Source organism: Helianthus annuus, chromosome 15 (assembly GCF_002127325.2).
Source record: "Helianthus annuus cultivar XRQ/B chromosome 15, HanXRQr2.0-SUNRISE, whole genome shotgun sequence".
NCBI classification, from domain to species: Eukaryota; Viridiplantae; Streptophyta; class Magnoliopsida; order Asterales; family Asteraceae; genus Helianthus; species Helianthus annuus.
This window is the reverse complement of record NC_035447.2, coordinates 98752018-98768530: the sequence shown is the minus strand read 5'-3', so window position 1 is coordinate 98768530 and position 16513 is coordinate 98752018. Positions and strand designations below refer to the sequence as shown.

General features: G+C 35.8%; 2 protein-coding genes across 3 annotated transcripts; both read right to left on the bottom strand.

Annotated features, from left to right (window-relative positions):
* Positions 1-742: 742 nt before the first annotated feature.
* On the bottom strand, positions 743-5972 carry LOC110912024 (ras-related protein RABC1). Its single transcript, XM_022156689.2, has 7 exons — positions 5796-5972; positions 5573-5728; positions 4051-4119; positions 3722-3787; positions 3054-3175; positions 2704-2832; positions 743-1019 (listed from the first exon to the last, which is right to left on the bottom strand). Exons 2-7 carry the CDS (start codon positions 5703-5705, stop codon positions 909-911), a joined length of 630 nt encoding a protein of 209 aa, XP_022012381.1. The 5' UTR covers positions 5706-5728; positions 5796-5972; the 3' UTR covers positions 743-908.
* Positions 5973-8347: 2375 nt separating this feature from the next.
* Positions 8348-15337, bottom strand: LOC110912025 (small RNA degrading nuclease 5). Of its 2 annotated transcripts, none has more exons than XM_022156691.2 (14): positions 15149-15337; positions 14484-14540; positions 13820-13885; positions 13604-13737; positions 12849-12946; positions 12659-12775; positions 12510-12580; positions 12347-12406; positions 11176-11231; positions 11021-11081; positions 10650-10917; positions 9892-10073; positions 8837-9132; positions 8348-8744 (listed from the first exon to the last, which is right to left on the bottom strand). In XM_022156691.2, exons 1-14 carry the CDS (start codon positions 15236-15238, stop codon positions 8621-8623), a joined length of 1680 nt encoding a protein of 559 aa, XP_022012383.1. In that variant the 5' UTR covers positions 15239-15337; the 3' UTR covers positions 8348-8620. The 2 variants fall into 2 exon arrangements, with proteins under 2 accessions (XP_022012383.1, XP_022012384.1); XM_022156692.2 differs by having other exon boundaries at positions 12659-12769; positions 15149-15336.
* Between the last annotated feature and the right edge of the window lie 1176 nt (positions 15338-16513).

The following is a 16513-nucleotide window of genomic DNA, read 5'->3' as shown; positions in this document are numbered from 1 at the left end:
GGAAAGTATGGTTGTTCAGGCCGTTTTTTGGATTGATTTTTGCGACTCGATCCAGTTTTTATGACATTGCGAGAGGTAAGACATTCAGTTTTGTGTGTTATTGAGTGAGAGAGGTCTAAATATTGTGTGTTAAAAGTGTTGTTTTAATGTTAAATGTGTCATATAGAGTTTCGATTTTTTTTCTTTTCAACGTTCAAATGTGACATTGTAGCCGTTGGATTTCGCCAAATCAGGGAAGACATCCCAATCTTGGAGTTCTTTTTCGGGGCCACAGCTCATGGAGCAATAACTAAGCAGTCGTTCACATTGCAAATAACCCAGTATTTCATGAAATCATCATACTCGGTAAATCCCACCAATAGCAAAGCTAAGGTATGGTCTAAGAAGGGTAAGATGTAGACAACCTTACCTCTACTCCGTAGGAATAGAGAGACTGCTTCCAATGAGACCCCCAGCTCGATAGTAGTTTTGCATCAAGCCTTGGACATAAGACACATAACACTCGGCAATTGAGAGTATTGAGACAACTTCCGATTAGTGCATGTAGCCCCTTGTCTTTCGGCTATCAATGCCACCACATGACGCATGATTAACCATCCCCTCTTTTAACGTTATTTTCTCGAAATTAGTAAAATAACGTTAAAATTAGTGCGCTTTCCCTTTTGCCCCCGAGCGCTCACACATATATACATTATATGCGCTTACCACAAGCAGGGCGTTTCATGAAAGAAAGAACTAAACATATCAAAGTTGACTATCATTCCAAGATCTTTTTAAATGAAAGAAAGATAATACAAGAAACATCCCATAATATAAAATTTACATTCATGATCAACATTAGAATACAAAAGCTTTAAACCTGAAAAAAAAGGGTTACATGGACACAAAGACCACCTTCAACTTAAACTTCAGCAGCATCCATTGGTCGAGTCATCGGAAACTGGAGGCTTTTGGCTAAATATGTTGTTCCTTTTCACGGTAGTTGACCCCTCAGAAGTCAAACTAGGTGTATCCAAGATCTGCACATTATTATCATTTATAAGTAAAACATCCACACTATTATCGATACTTCTTTGATGTTAAATAAAACTATGTATCCATGTTCTGTATCCGTGTGTCATTGACTAGAAACTAAAATCATTAAAATCGCTGTAGAAAACTTCTCATTGGTTGACGTACTTGAAAATCAGATGAGTTGGGTAAATGGTCAAATGGAGGAATTTAGGTTGATATTTCATACGGTTGACATGTGATGGGTGGGGTATGATTGGCCCATGAACACCGCCGTTGTAAAAGGCTAAAGGCGCAAAAGCCTCACGTTACAAGCAGCAAAAAACAAAACACACGTCCGAGATAAAAAGCGCAATAATAAAAGAAAACAGAATTATAAATAGAAATTTAAAAAGTAATAAAATGCTATAAATTTAATTGAAAAAACTCAAGGAACTTATCAATTAGAATTATCATAAAGCAAAAGTCTGCGGAAAGAAAAAGCGCAATAATAGAAGAAAAAGTTCATACAACTAGCATAAAAAAAATTAAAATTAATAGAATTTTACATGTATAATAAGAAACTTGCAGTAAGCGAGCTTTTAAAAGTAAATCATACGACTTTCTAGTTACTATCTCACGTAAATAGAAGAATATCACAACTATGTTCACATAAAAAGATTCAAAGAGAAAGGATGATATATGACGTAAATATGTATGATGAGTCCACTCAACAAGGACTTGAAAAGGGATTGAGGGACTGCAAGATGGGTAACGATTAGAGGTTGCCTATGTTGTCAAAACCTATAGCGCCTGGTGGTAGCCTAGGCGCAAAAAAAGGGTTTTTTTGAAAAAAACGCTGCTGAGGCGCAAAAAGGCGCGCGTAGTCGCAAAAACGGTGCTGAGGCGCAGTAGATAAGCAGGAAAACTGAAAAAAAGAAAAACACGAAACCGAGTGCGTGCAAAAAGTGCCTCACGCGGACCCGGGTTTTCGGAGCTGCATTCATGTCCGAAGGACGTGCGGGCACGCACGAGTTCAACCAAATTCCAGCTCAGAAACTCATTTTGCACCCCCACAACCACTCACTTGGTTCCCACACCAATGTGGGACAAAGTATTTACCACCTTTTTAGACTTTTATTCACACACCCAAAACTTACAACATATAAGTCCTAAACTTTTGCTACTAACTATTAGCTACATGATCTTAAATGGCATATATAATAGTTTTTTTAATTTTATATGTGGAATCTTATTTATTTTCAAAGCATAACATATTTTTTATATTTTTTTTCTCTATGTGCGCTTTTCTTAAAAAAGTCCACGCTTTTTTTGCGCCTTGCGCCTAGGCTCCGGGCGAGGCCGATGCGCCTCGCTTGCGCCTTGCGTCTTTGACAACATAGGTTGTATGCGTAAAAAATATATTTTTGAAAAATCTTGATTTGACCCATTTGAGAAAAAAACATGACCCAAATCAACCCGTCCAAAAGTAAACAAGTCGAAACAGGCGCCTCTAGCTTCAACAATACCAAGGGTTGTTGGACCATTAATAAAAAAACTTCGAGATAATTTGGCAATCAATTAGGTTTGCCTCAAGAGCGAATAATGAATCTAACATTTGACATTTACTGGCATGCATGCTCAACTATAGTCTCGATTTTATGTTAAATAATTTAAATGCAAACAAGTAGAAGATATACAATCTCATAATACCTTTAAAACAAGTTCCTCAAAACATTGCTCCACATTGACCCGTGTTTTTGCACTACATTCAATAAAAAGGCATCCATATTCCCTTGCAAAGTCGATTCCTTCTTTCTTTGTTACAACCCTCTCACTTTCCTGCAAAAAGACGAATAGTTTCCCTCTTTATATAGCATGTTACAGACTATAAAACTTACAACAGCTTGTAAAATAAGCACGTTATCATGTTTCTTGAAGTAGGAAAAACAGATGAGCCATATCTAAATCGTTCAAAATCGATTTCTCGAGCAGATATTAATTGATAGAAATCGCAAATCTTAGAGAAGCACTTATTTTCTCCATATAATGATAACAATTACCTTATCAACTTTATTACCAACAAGCATCTTGATGCAATCTTGATTTGTTGAGTAGAGATCAATTTCCTTTGCCCATATATCAGATAAGTTTGTGAATGTCTCTCTTCGGGTTACGTCATAAACTGCGTCCATTTGTCAAAAGAAATAATCAGTAGTAATACAGGCATCGACTCAAAAGCAATAGCATACAACTTGTACATTGATGTAACACACCACCAAGAAGGCCAGCCATTAGTGCATAGTTGTCAATAGCAATCATGGCGATCGCTATAGCGCGCTATGTAGCATATAGGTCCAGTGTCGCTATTTGGGTTGTAGCGATGGATAGCGAGAATAGCGACACTTTAAATTTTTTTATTTTGTTTAAATATAAATAGCAATTAAATATAGCTATAAAATAGCTGGATTTTAGGTTTTTGTTAAATATACATATAAAATAGCATAGGTACCAGGGTATTTTGATATAATATACATATAAAATAAATAAAAAAAATTCTAGTGTATCGCTTTTTACAAAATAGCCGCCCACTATTTATCGCCATTCGCTATGTAGGATATAGGTACCTTATCGCTATTTGTCGCTATTCGCCATTAACAACTATGCATTAGTGTTATATCGAAACAGGTAAAAGAATAAAAATATAAGAGGAATGTAAGGTTTTTCATACCCATTATAATTCCCTGTGCTCCTCTATAATATGAACTGGTTAAAGTTCTGAATCTTTCCTGTCCAGCTGCAAATAAGAATTTGAAATAATTTTGAACGCTCAACAGCTAAGGAAAATAGTTCTAAAACTTAGTTGACATGAAAACTGACATACAATATTTACTATAATAATATTTCGTACATATTGAAAGTGCATGTCTCCTATTTTCATAATACATATATAAGATCATGTCTAGCTTATAATATGAATCACGACACAAAACCTTACTTGATTTTGGCAATGGCTTTGTAAAGTAAATCACAACACACCAAAAAAGCAGAAAATATTACCGGTATCCCAAATAGCAAGCTTTAACTTCTTTCCTCCAAGCGTAACATGTTTTACCTTAAAATCCACCCCTGCCAAAGGTGGAAAATAATGTGTGAATAACGTTCTACTAATAGTCTAACTCGTTATAGTAAATAATCCAATAACTAGTCCTAATAAGGCATTATCAATTATCAAATACAGATAACAAGCAAAACCAAAACAATATAATACCATGATAACAAATAGCAAGCAAGCAGATCCACAAGTATGTGACTCTGCCTATGTATGCAAGTATGTAACCCATGTCAATTATTCGCTTCATTGTCATCATTTTTCCCATTAAACACAAAGAAGTAAAGAACAAAATATCGCTTATGATCTGAATATTATATAACTCATAGAATCCTGCTCATAGTAGTAGTAAGAACAATATGGACAATGACCACAGGACGAAATCATGGATGGATAAGCACTTCTAACTTCTTACGCACGAGGCACTTGAATACAATACGATTACGAGCATAAAACACCATAGTTTTACTTATGAGTCACAGCAGTTAAAGCCAAGAACTGCTAACCGAAGTAAGCTAGTACAATAACAAAAAAAATATCCAAAATTACACAGAGAAACAACTTCCCTAAACATCAACCGTCATGCAGAGGTTACCGTGCTGATTACTCATCTCTATTCAACTCACATCCATATTTTCTTCACACACAGTGATCCCTATCGTAAACATAACTTCCATCATACATCTACATACATTCATATACACACAACAACACTACAAACTTCAACAAATCCAACATAAACCCTAACTTCACCAACCGTCATCATCATACTCAGTAAACCCCACCAATAGCAAAGCTAGGGTAGGGTCTGAGAAGGGTAAGATGTAGACAGCCTTACCTCTACCCCGTAGGAATAGAGAGGCTGCTTCTGCTTCCAGTGAAACCCCCGGCTCAATGGTAGTTTTGCATCAAACCTTGGACATAAGGCACATAACACTCAGAAATTAAGACAAAGGCCAATTAGTGCATGTACTCCCTTGTCTTTTGGCAATTAAGACAATGCCAATTAGGCTGCTCCCTAACTACACCAACCATCAACAGAAAAACAAAACCTAATCTACACAACAAACTGAGCCACTAAACAATCAACACAACAAAACAATTATACATTTACACAACACTTAAAGTAATAACAAATACACCATAAACCCTAACTAAATTCACCAACCACCAACAGAAACACAAAACCTAATGTAAACAACAAATTGAGCCACTAAACTTCACATTCAAACAAACTAAACAATCATCACAACAAATATACATTTACACAACACTTAAATTAACAACGAATACACCATAAACCCTAACTAAATCTAAAAACCACCAACAGAAACACAAAACCTGATCTAAACAACAAATTGAGCCACTAAACATCACAATACAAACAAACTAAACAATCAACATAACAATTATACAATTCATACAACACTTAAAAGTATAAACAAATGTTACAAATCACAAACAACTTACCAATAGTAGGAGAAAGTTCTTCGAACGTATCGGAAGTGAAACTCAACAGAAGACTGCTCTTACCAACGCCTGAATCTCCGATCATCAACAGCTTGAACAAATAATCAAATTCGGACACCGAAGAAGCATCCATGGTGAAGGCGCACGAAATAAACCCTAGAAAAAGCAATTGGTTTAGCAATCAGGAGTCAAAAGTGTGAGTAGAGAGAGAGAGAGATCATACCGGAGCGAAGAATCAAGCGAATCCGAGATCTATGATGGAATCGTACGAATGAAGTGATTGTTGTTGAGGTTAGTATTTTATTGTATATTTATTTTTTTATTATTATTTGATGATGAAAGGGAAAGAAGGTTGCGGAAGTGACAGTGAAATGTTCGTGATGCTACGTGCGTTAACCTTGTAACACGGTGCTGCCTTCGCCGTTAAAAACCAAGTCGCAGCATATGAAAAAAGAAAAAACATAAATTTGTAACGTGCTAAGTTTATTTCGTAACCGATAATATGTTTAGAATTGCGAAAAACGCATAAAGTGTTTTTAAATGTTAAACCATACGTAGTCGTCCGTTTTTAGGCGTGTTTTCAAAAAGAACGCCCCACCACGCCGGAATCTCCGCCCCCATGAGCGGTTTTCGACCAACAATTTGCCGAAGCGTTTTAAAAACAACGCCTGAGAGAAGTTTTTATTGCCACTGATAATTATTTGTTTTAAAAATTAAAAAAGAAATAATAATTGGGTAGTTATGAGAGTGTCACGTGTCGAACAACGCCCAAGTGTGGGGCCATTCTCTCACTACGCCCATTTCTTCAAAACGCTCATTTGCTGACTAGAATGACACGTGGCGGACAACGCCCAAGGGTGAAGCATTATTCACCATAACCATTACACATGGTCATAGTGTAGAAGATGCTAAAGTAGTGGGAGAGAGAGAGAAAAGTGACATGATTATCTCACCACAGTCGTATATATATTTTTTTAACGGCATGTCACGATCGTATTTAAAGCATCACGTACAAGTGTAATATATAGTTCTCATAGTTTTCAACATAATCTTGGCTTTAGAATGGATGAACTTCTATAGGGTTGCTATTTATCTTTGAGGTTAATTAACAAGTTGTACATAATTGGATTTTGAATTTTATTTCCTGATTTTAGTGCCAATGATCTCTAGATCAAGTGGTGGAAGGCTTGCATTTCTCTTGAGAGATGCAAGTTCAACTCCCACTTGGTGCAGAGTGAGGCATTGGTGGGCAATTATAGGAGACCCAGAGAAACCTGGGTTCGATTAAAATGAAATTTAAATTTTTAAGTTATACATACAGGTTGATTAAGAATGAATGGAAACTTAAATTGGAATAAGCTTCCTCATATTTTTTTTTCAAATAAATGAATAATATCGTTTTCAAATTGCTAACGAGTTAAACTAAAGAAACTTAAATTATCTGTTCCCTCACTACTACTACCACCGTCACTAAACCTACCATAGAAGGATATATCATTACCCCCGCCACCTAAGTCACACGCGGTAACACATATCCGAACTTTTTAAACAATCTAACAAAACCAACATAACTATTTTGTCAATCATATGCTTACAATTATCAATTTTTTTTTTAATTTCAATTCATTTGTTTGACATATTCTACGCCCCGCTTGCGGTATGTGCATATAATGTATATATGTGGGGGCCATCGGGGGGCAAAAATGAAAGTGCACTAATTTTAACGTTATTTTACTAATTTCTTGAAAATAACGTTAAAAGTTGAGGATGGTTAATCATGCATCATGTGGTGGCGTTGATAGCTGAAAGACAAAATGGTGCATGCACTAATCGAGTAATCGATCTTTGTCCCGATTGTTGAGTGTTATGTGCCTTATGTCCAACGCTTGATGCAAAACTACTATCAAGCCGGGGGTCTCACTGGAAGCAGTCTCTCTATTCCTACAGGGTAGAGGTAAAGTTGTCTACATCTTACTCTTCTCAGACCTTACCTTTGCTTTGCTATTGGTGAGATTTATTGAGTATGATGATGATGTTTGATATATTCTACTTCCAAAATCCAGTTTTTTAAAGTTCAATTAGCTTGCTTTCATTACTTTTATAAATTTTTAGAAGAAAACGCCACTTAAATGTTAAAATCTTCAGCAAAGGGTTTATGCACTACTGTGGTTACAACAATGAGAATGGTTGGTGATGATTGCTGCATCATTCGGTGGCGGTTGCAGTGGTGGAAATGGTTGTTATGCCACTCGTTGGCAGCCTGTATAACCTGGTGCGTATGGTTGTCCGTTGAAGGTGGCGAACCAGTGGTGGTAATTTAGATATTGGCCATTTCACATAGTTTTTAAGCAGCCTGTTTTGACCCACTAAGAATTGTTTAACACAAAATCCAAAAATTGTTTACCCAACCCATTTCCACTACTCTGGGTCAAGATTGACAACACTATCAATAATCTTAGAAAAAAAAAATCTGATCGCTCAACCTTTTGGTCGTGAAGCACACCACTCAGCCACAAAAATGCACTTGAGATCACCGGTAGTCTTAATCTAACACAGAACTGCATGGATTTGTGACAGCAAAATCGACAACAAATTGCCAAGATCACGTGTATACTCCAATCTAGAGATGGCAAACACATTACCAATTTAGTCCATTTCATATAGCCCACATCAAATAACTTCGTTAGAACTTAGACGTGTCAAATGAGTCAAACAGGTAAAAAAAATAACCAGCCATAATGTAACCTAAATCACAATATGTACAAAAAATATGTATATTAATGTAAAAAAACAATAGCTCATTCATTAACATGACCCGTTTTAACCATACTAAAACTCGTTCCAACACAAAACCTGTTTTGACCCATAATTTAACCTGTTTTGACCACCTCTACTCTATTGCTATTGTTCACCCGTCCTCGCATTCCAAAATCAACAAACCCATAGAACTTTTTTCGCTTAATTTTAATGTGAAAACATGCCCTATCTAATGTAATCTAAAGGAGTGTTACTCCTTGTTACAAGCTACAACATGAACGCATGACGTCTTCAATTTTTGACACCGACAAAACACAAACCTACCTCAGCCTGTGCCTGCAGCTCTTCTAGAACCTTTACAAGATGATCCCGAGGTATGTTTGTGTCCACTTTTTCCGATAGCATTTTTCTCAATCTTCATCCATGCACGTAAGAAAACAATTTGAACGCATATTACAATCAAAGCCTAAACGTTTGAAGTAAAGTGATAGTGAAACTATGTAATACCTTTGAACGATCGCAGTATCTCCATGACCCGAGCAAAGTATTAGCATGGCGTTGGTAGGCAAATTGGAGAATACATTTTTTACTCTGGAATTCAAGCGATGAAGAACATCCTTCAAATCGGGAGTGATTGTGTACTTTATGCTTTTTCGACTCTTGGACTTGTTATTACAAGTAAGCAATGCTATCATTTCAGCAAGTTTTTTATTCAATGCCTCCGCGTCCTCTGCTTGTTTCTTGTAATAACAACTGAGTTCTGTAAACTGGGCCCACACAAAATGTATTTTTTCGTTTTTTACCTGCGGTCATACAAGATATCAATTAGAGGTAGCAAAATGGGCAGCGTATAAAGCGAGCAATTTTTGGTACAGTTCAACATAACTTAATATAAATAAATAGTGTCAAATATGATTACAAAAGTTATATAACATTTCAACAATAATCCATTTTTTTCCTAAAATATTATATGAGGTTTTAAGCATTACCTATTTCGTGTATAGCTATTACTAGTAAATTGCCCCACGTGTGTTCCGAACAAAATTTACGTCAAAACGTAGACCAACTGAAAGCGTACATAAAAATAAGCACGAAACGTATTATATTTGAGCTGACTCATTTCCGGAAAAAAAAATAAAATTTACGTCAAAATGTAGACCAACTGAAAGCGTGCATAAAAATAAGTTCAGAAAGCGTGCACGTTATAACAAGAAATCGCATGTTGATAAATTCAGAAGTTCGCATGGTCAAACAAGTATATAAATCGCATGGTGATAAATAACCAAAATCGCATGTTGATGAATACCCAAAATCGCATATTGATGAATAACCAAAATCGCATGATCTTCAGTAATACCAAAATCGCATGCTGATAATGCCTCGCGTATGCAATGTACGTTAAGGCATTATATATATATATATATATATATATATATATATATATATATATATATATATAATTTTCTCTTTTGACCATTTGACCCATAAGAGATATAATCCGAATGGACTCATTTTTAAGCAAACGGGACTAAATTGCCACTTGTAACGAAGAAGCATGTTACCTCTTTGATGGTTTTAGAAAGAGCTTCATCATCAGAAGCAACTGGAATGGAATGTGATGATTCCGAAGCATATCGCTTCACTATCGATATATTATCAACAAAAGATGAGGCCTTGCCGGACTCGCCCAAAACCGTAAGGAGTTTTTTTCTCATAAATGATGGTGGTCGACCAAAATCGGGTCCTGTTCCAAACCATCAGAAATTATATCATATACATAGGATCATTTATTATAATGTGCTGCTTCTGGGGTTACAAAAGAACCGAACATTCAGCGAACAGTTCGTGAACCGTTCAGCCGGAAGTTCGTTTGTGTTTTTTCGTTTAATAAATGAACGAACATGAACAGAGGTTGTGTTCGTTCATTTATGTTCGTAAACGTCCGGTAACGTGTTCGTTTATTTTCGATAGTTCATTAGTGTTTCTAATTTTTATATTTTATTTTAAATACTTCAAAATTCTTAGAGATAAAATATTCAACAAGTATCAACGTATTATATATTTTGTTCATGAACGCTTGTTTGTGTTCATTTGTGTTTATGAACATTACTCACTTTGCGTTCGTGATCGTTCGTTACCTAATATTAACAAACAAACACGAACACGTTCATTTCCATGAACAGTTCGTGAACACATATATTTCCTCAACAAATGAACACGAGCAGGGTCTTGTTTGTGTTCGTTCGGTTCGTTTGCAGCCCTAGCTGCTTCATAAAAAAGCTATTAATCACAGTTAAAACAAAGAAAACAAGAGATTTACCGTGTTTGATTTTTAAGAAGGCTAGATCCATTGCAGCTTTTGCATCCTCGATACTATCATGCCCGTTTTGTGAATCTTGTATCTCTCTAGAGAGGAATTTTCTAGTAAGCACACGAAGAGCAATTTTGTACGTTCCTCCACGTGAATGCTTGTATAAAACAGCAGTGTCGATCACCAAACTATGAGAGACCTTTAAAGCTAATAAGTCGTTCTCCAACGAATGTCCAACCAAAACTGTTTCTTTGTTAACAAGTTGTAGAAAATCTTCCTGAAATAGAAAGCAGGGTTGGTTGTTTTAAAAGTTAGAAAACAGTTATACGACTAAACATCTTAACCGAAACTAGAAAACCGGCAGTTAAAAGACGGGAAACCTGAACGTCTCTAAGGGTGGTTGTGACTCCATCCATCATCGCACTTGTTATTCCACTGTACCTGAATGACAAACAGAGACAAATAAATAATAAAAAAATAAAAAAAAACTTAAAAAGACCCTTTCTCGTGTAGACATTCATACGGAACAAAGTACCTGGTGTTGTAATCAGTAATTACGTTTGACGGTTTAACCAATTTATCAAACAGAACCTGCAAAATAACAATTTAAGTTGTAAGAATTCAAATATTGTGTTATTTATTATTAGAGTAAATGACTTTTTGAGTCCATGTTTAACCATTTGAGTCCAAAATCAAAAAGTTTAACACCCTGAATACCTAAATTCTCATTTTGTAACGTTCGGAGTCCAACTTTTTTAACTCCGTTAGAATATTGTGTTAGTTTTTCTTGAAAAGACTAAAATGCCCCTAATGTTTAAAAAACATAAAAATAAAATATATAATACACATAGTTATCAAAAGCGTGCGCTTTTGGCGCCTAGGCGTTTTTTCTGGGCGATTCCCAGTAATTGCGCTTTTGCTTCCAAGCTAATTATAGCGCAGCCTAAATCCTAATGATATTTAATATTTTTCTTTATTAATTCGTAATATCCCCTTTTTCTGCAGTATTTATAGGGATTTTACTAACAAATGATATCGCTAAAGATCAAAATCTCATTTAGTAATATTCGGTTTGTATTAATTCGTAAATTCCACTTTTTCTGCAGTATTTATAGGGCTTTTACTGCAGTATTTTTTTCTTTTATTACTTTAATGAACTATTTGTTTTTGAATATTAACATGTTGGTTTTGAGTATTTTGTTATCTGAGACTTTTTAAATGCAAGTATGAACATTTTTGTTTTGGTTTTGAGTACTTTATTGCTTTAATGAACTTTTTTATTTTTTTTATTTAAGTGCGCTTTTTTTTCTCAGGCCCACGCTTTTTTTGCGCCTATCGCCTAGGCCCTAAGCGGAGCCTAAGCGCCTTGAGTGCGCTTCGCGCCTTTGATAACTATGATAATACATAAACCCCTCTCTCTCTCTCTCTCTCCCCCTCAGACCCTACCTTAGCTTTGCTATTGGTGAGATGCAAAACTACCATCGAGCCGGAGGTCTCACTGGAAGCAGCCTCTCTATTCCTACGGAGTAGAGGTAAGGTTGTCTACATCTTACCCTCCTCAGACCCTACCTTAGCTTTGCTATTGGTGAGATTTACTGAGTATGATGATGATGAGTATTTGCCAAATATCAGACATTACGGTTATACTAAACTTTAAAATATATGATGACTCAACAAAAGAAATAATGCATTGGAAGAAGCTCTACCTGTCCTTTGTAATCTATCAGCGTTACTCTTGTGAGCTCAAACCCCTCATTCGTGATGCACTAAATACAGACAAAAATTAAGAAGTTTTTTAACAGATTACGCAGCAAATCTTTAGCATTGTGTAAGTGAGTTTTCACTTAATAGTTAATACAACATACTTACCATTTCACAATCAACTCCCACGATTTCGTGAACGGGATTTCCGGATGGAGCGGGAAGAGTTGAAAGAAAACCTGTAGGTATATTGTCTCGACACTCAAGCAGAATGCATGCAAGTAAACAAATAAAAGTAACAACAATAATCTAGTCACCTGGTTGATCATGAATGTATCCATTGTCTTCTAATTCCTTTGTCGTAAGAGTATAGTATGACACAGGAAATGGAATATTCTTCTTGAGCTCGGACAAGGACGTAACAGGATCTGTATCTGAATAATTGACAATTATTATTAAAAAACACGCAAGTTGATCGTTAGGTAATGAACTTATTAGATTCCGTACCTGGTTCAGATTTCTTTGTAAACGTAGCAGCTTCCCGTTTTCGCTTAAGCCGGCACGTAAGAAGGGCATCTATAGTCTGCATTCCATCTGATACACAGCTAGCACAGATGAAAGAACAGAACATGAATGCTATGAGAACAGAAACATGTAATATGTATAGTATAGTATTACTAGAGATGGCAATTTAGACCCATTATATGTAAGGGTATGGATCATGAGAAAACTCATTTAAATGAGAAAACAAAAAACTACCAAAAAAAAAGCTTAGAAACACACCAATTTTTTTAACATCTTTTGGCTGTAAATCTACATTTTTTAAATTTAAAAAAAAATGTCCTACACATGTGTAACACTACGAAAAAAACCTACCCCCCCCCCCCCAAAAAAAATATTAAGAAATAAAAAAAAAAGCAAAAAACTAAACCCTAAACTTAAACCCCCCCAAAATATAACCCTAAAAGCTAAACTAAACCGAAAACCTAAACCCTAAAGCTAAATTGCATGAACAGCATAACATATGTTGTACATGTGTAATGCTAACTTTTTTTTTCAAAAAAGAAAAAAAAAGATTATCATAAAAATGCTAGAGTTGCAGCTAAAAAATGTTTTTTAAAAAATGGGGTGTTTTTTAGGTTTTTTTGGTAATTTTTTAGTTTTCTCACATTTAAGTAGTTTTCTCATGATCCTCTCCCTTACATGTAAATGGGTGTATTTCGGTTACGTTTATTCAATAAAGAAGTCTGATCGTGTCCAACCTAGGTGCTAGCACCGGCCTTGGGATACCACAACATTCTTTTAAACTGTGTAGTATTTTAGATTGGGACAGGTAGATTGCTGCATCAAGACCAGGAACATAAAGCATAACCACTTTTCGAATCAGAGGTTTGTTCTGCATATGACAAGAATTGTATTCAGTATCTCCAAAACATACATATAACACAAAAAGAAGAGTGGGCAGAAAGAGTTGCAACCTTAATGAAAACCCATGACGGCATGAATCCCTCGCCAAGCACCCAGGTGATAAGCCCCTGAACATCCTGTCATATTTACCAAAAAAAAAAAAAAACCATCCAAAGATAACTATAAAATGAAACTTATACAATAAAACATAGGGCTGCAAACAAACCAAACGTTCAGCGAACAGTCCGTGAACCGTTCGGCGGGAAGTTCGTTTGTTTATCAAACAAACGAACACGAACAAGGAATTTCGTTCGTTTAGTTAAATGAACAGAGGTCGTGTTCGTGAACGTTCGGTAATGTGTTCGTTTGTGTTCAATTGTATTCGATAGTTCATTAGTGTTTTTATTTTTATATTTTATTTAAATACTTCAAAATTCCGACAAATAGAATATTTAATAAGCGTCAGTGTATTATATATTATGTTCATGGACGCTTGTTTGTGTTCGTTTGTTTCCATTTGTGTTACTGAACATTAGTATGTGCTCATCAACGTCGTTTTCGTTCGTTGCCTAAAATTAACAAACAAATACAAACGAACATGAACATAAAATCTCGTTCAGTAAGTGTTCATGAACAGTTTGTGAACACACATATTTCTTAACAAACGAACACGATCATTCGGTTCATTTTCAGCCCTAATAAAACATTATGATGTTGTTAAAACTTAAAACTCACTTCCAAGTTCAAACTTGAGTTTGATTCCGGGGTCTTAAACTCGACACCCGCTTTCGCCTGCAATACATCCACATTAAAAAGTTAATCTCTACCTGAAAAATGCAACAATGTTAACACTCATTCACAATCTATGCAGTTAATATCGGTGACATATCAGTTATATTGGTCCCTTAGTAAGATATCGGTGTCAAATATCGGTACCGATATTATCGGTGATGTTGACCGATATTTGACCAATATAACCGATATATCACTGATATTTGACCCATATAACCGATATATCACCGAATTATTGGTGTGAAATTGCTATATATATAAATTCTGCATTATATTAAAATTACCGATATCCCACAGATATCTCACCGAGATAACCTATATTTCAAATATCGGTCCTTGACCGATATCTAATATTTTACCGCATTAACTGCATAGTTCACAATAACTCCTCAATTAAACAGTCATATATTATACTATCTAAACAATATATCCTATAAGTTAATTATAATAATTCCTGATACTGAAAATTCAAACATATTATTACTTCTTATATTTAACCTTACACAAATAATTTCTACTTTCTAGCATCTTAATATTATTAATTCTAGCTTAATAGCATCGGCAAATTCAAATGAAACAAAACAAGCATTTAAGATTAGAAATAGAACCTGTGGACCGTAAATATCGTAAAATGCATTGCCTGTGTCGCTATCAGTGCATGTTTCTTCTCCTGTGCGATTGTTTATCCGAAAGCTCATCGTCTTCGGCGAAGAATCAAAAATCGCCGATGTTTAACCGCAGGAGGAAGAAAGGGGTCAAGGGTTTTTGTTCGAGTGGTATGGAGCTCTAATGTTCCAATTAGGTTACCAAAAAAAATGAGTATAAATACTTCTTGTGATATGGGTAGCATATAATAACCCGACCCGACTTGACCCGACCCGAAACACCAAATTTTAGTGGAACCCATTTTACATGAGATTTCTGATGCTTTAGCGTCGAGTTTTTGGCATGTACCGGTTTGGTTTGTTACGATACGAGTACAATACGGTCAGTCGACAGTCGGTATAGCAACCGGAAGAGATTAAAATGAATACCGGTGTGAATACGACTCCGTGTACTTATATTGGTATCGATGTTATTCGGTTGGAATTTGTTCTTTTTGTCACTACACCAATAGGAATGTTAAGAAACCATAAAAAACGAATGTTAGTACTGATGTTGTTTGGACGGTATCGATGCGGTTAATCATGGAGGTATAAAAAATTAATTATATTTTAACTTGTTCAGTTTTGAATAAAAGTTTTAGCGAATGTTGATAAAAATAAGAATGTCGCAACTGTAATTATTACATGTGTTACTCTCAAAGGTAATGGTTTTTCTTTACTTTTGTGTTGTGAATACACACTCTTTTATCAATAAGGCTATATAGTGTGGGATAAAGCCCCTAGGGACTTCATCATGCCACATCAGTGTCATGTATACGCCACATAAAGGATGGACTTTATCGTTAACTTGCACGTGTGAGATAACGCCCCTATTAAACAATATAAAAAAGCGAAAAAAGGAAATCAAAAAAGATGAGAGAATGAAGGGCCCACAAAGGGATACCCCCCCCCCCAATAACGCCCACGAGGCAGTGTTTGGGGTGACATCAGGGTGATGTGGCGAGGGGCTCTAGCTCACACCATATAGCCTAAGGGTGTAAGGTACTTATTCTAACTCCTTGTTGTTGCAAATGGTGACTCGCCTTTGGTGTAGAATGTATACGGGTGCCCAAAATCGATATCAACATGTAAGTAATGAATCTTACCGGATTGAAAAATAATTAAGTATTCCACTCCCACTAACATCACTTTGAAGGACATTGGTGGTGGCAATGAAGTTTAGAACTAAGTCTCTCTGGAGGTCGTCAGTTCAAAACGGAGTCGAACCGGGTTTTACCGTAGTGGGCCTTCGGGCTGGCGGGTTTTCCCGAAACTAGGGGCTTGGTGGCTCGGGTATGCATCCAATTATGACCGTTATGGAGGAGGGGA

Excerpts from the sequence above, each read along its gene's own strand:
- LOC110912024 (XM_022156689.2), bottom strand. The coding sequence starts at position 5,705 with ATGGATGCTTCTTCGGTGTCCGAATTTGATTATTTGTTCAAGCTGTTG. Across the intron at positions 4,120-5,572 it reads AGAACTTTCTCCTACTATTG|GGGTGGATTTTAAGGTAAAA; the intron begins GTAAGTTGTTTG and ends CACCTTTGGCAG. Across the intron at positions 3,788-4,050 it reads GCTTGCTATTTGGGATACCG|CTGGACAGGAAAGATTCAGA; the intron begins GTAATATTTTCT and ends TCTTATTTGCAG.
- LOC110912025 (XM_022156691.2), bottom strand. The coding sequence starts at position 15,238 with ATGAGCTTTCGGATAAACAATCGCACAGGAGAAGAAACATGCACTGAT. Across the intron at positions 13,738-13,819 it reads CGTCATGGGTTTTCATTAAG|AACAAACCTCTGATTCGAAA; the intron begins GTTGCAACTCTT and ends TGTCATATGCAG. Across the intron at positions 11,232-12,346 it reads TGATAGATTACAAAGGACAG|GTTCTGTTTGATAAATTGGT; the intron begins GTAGAGCTTCTT and ends GTTATTTTGCAG.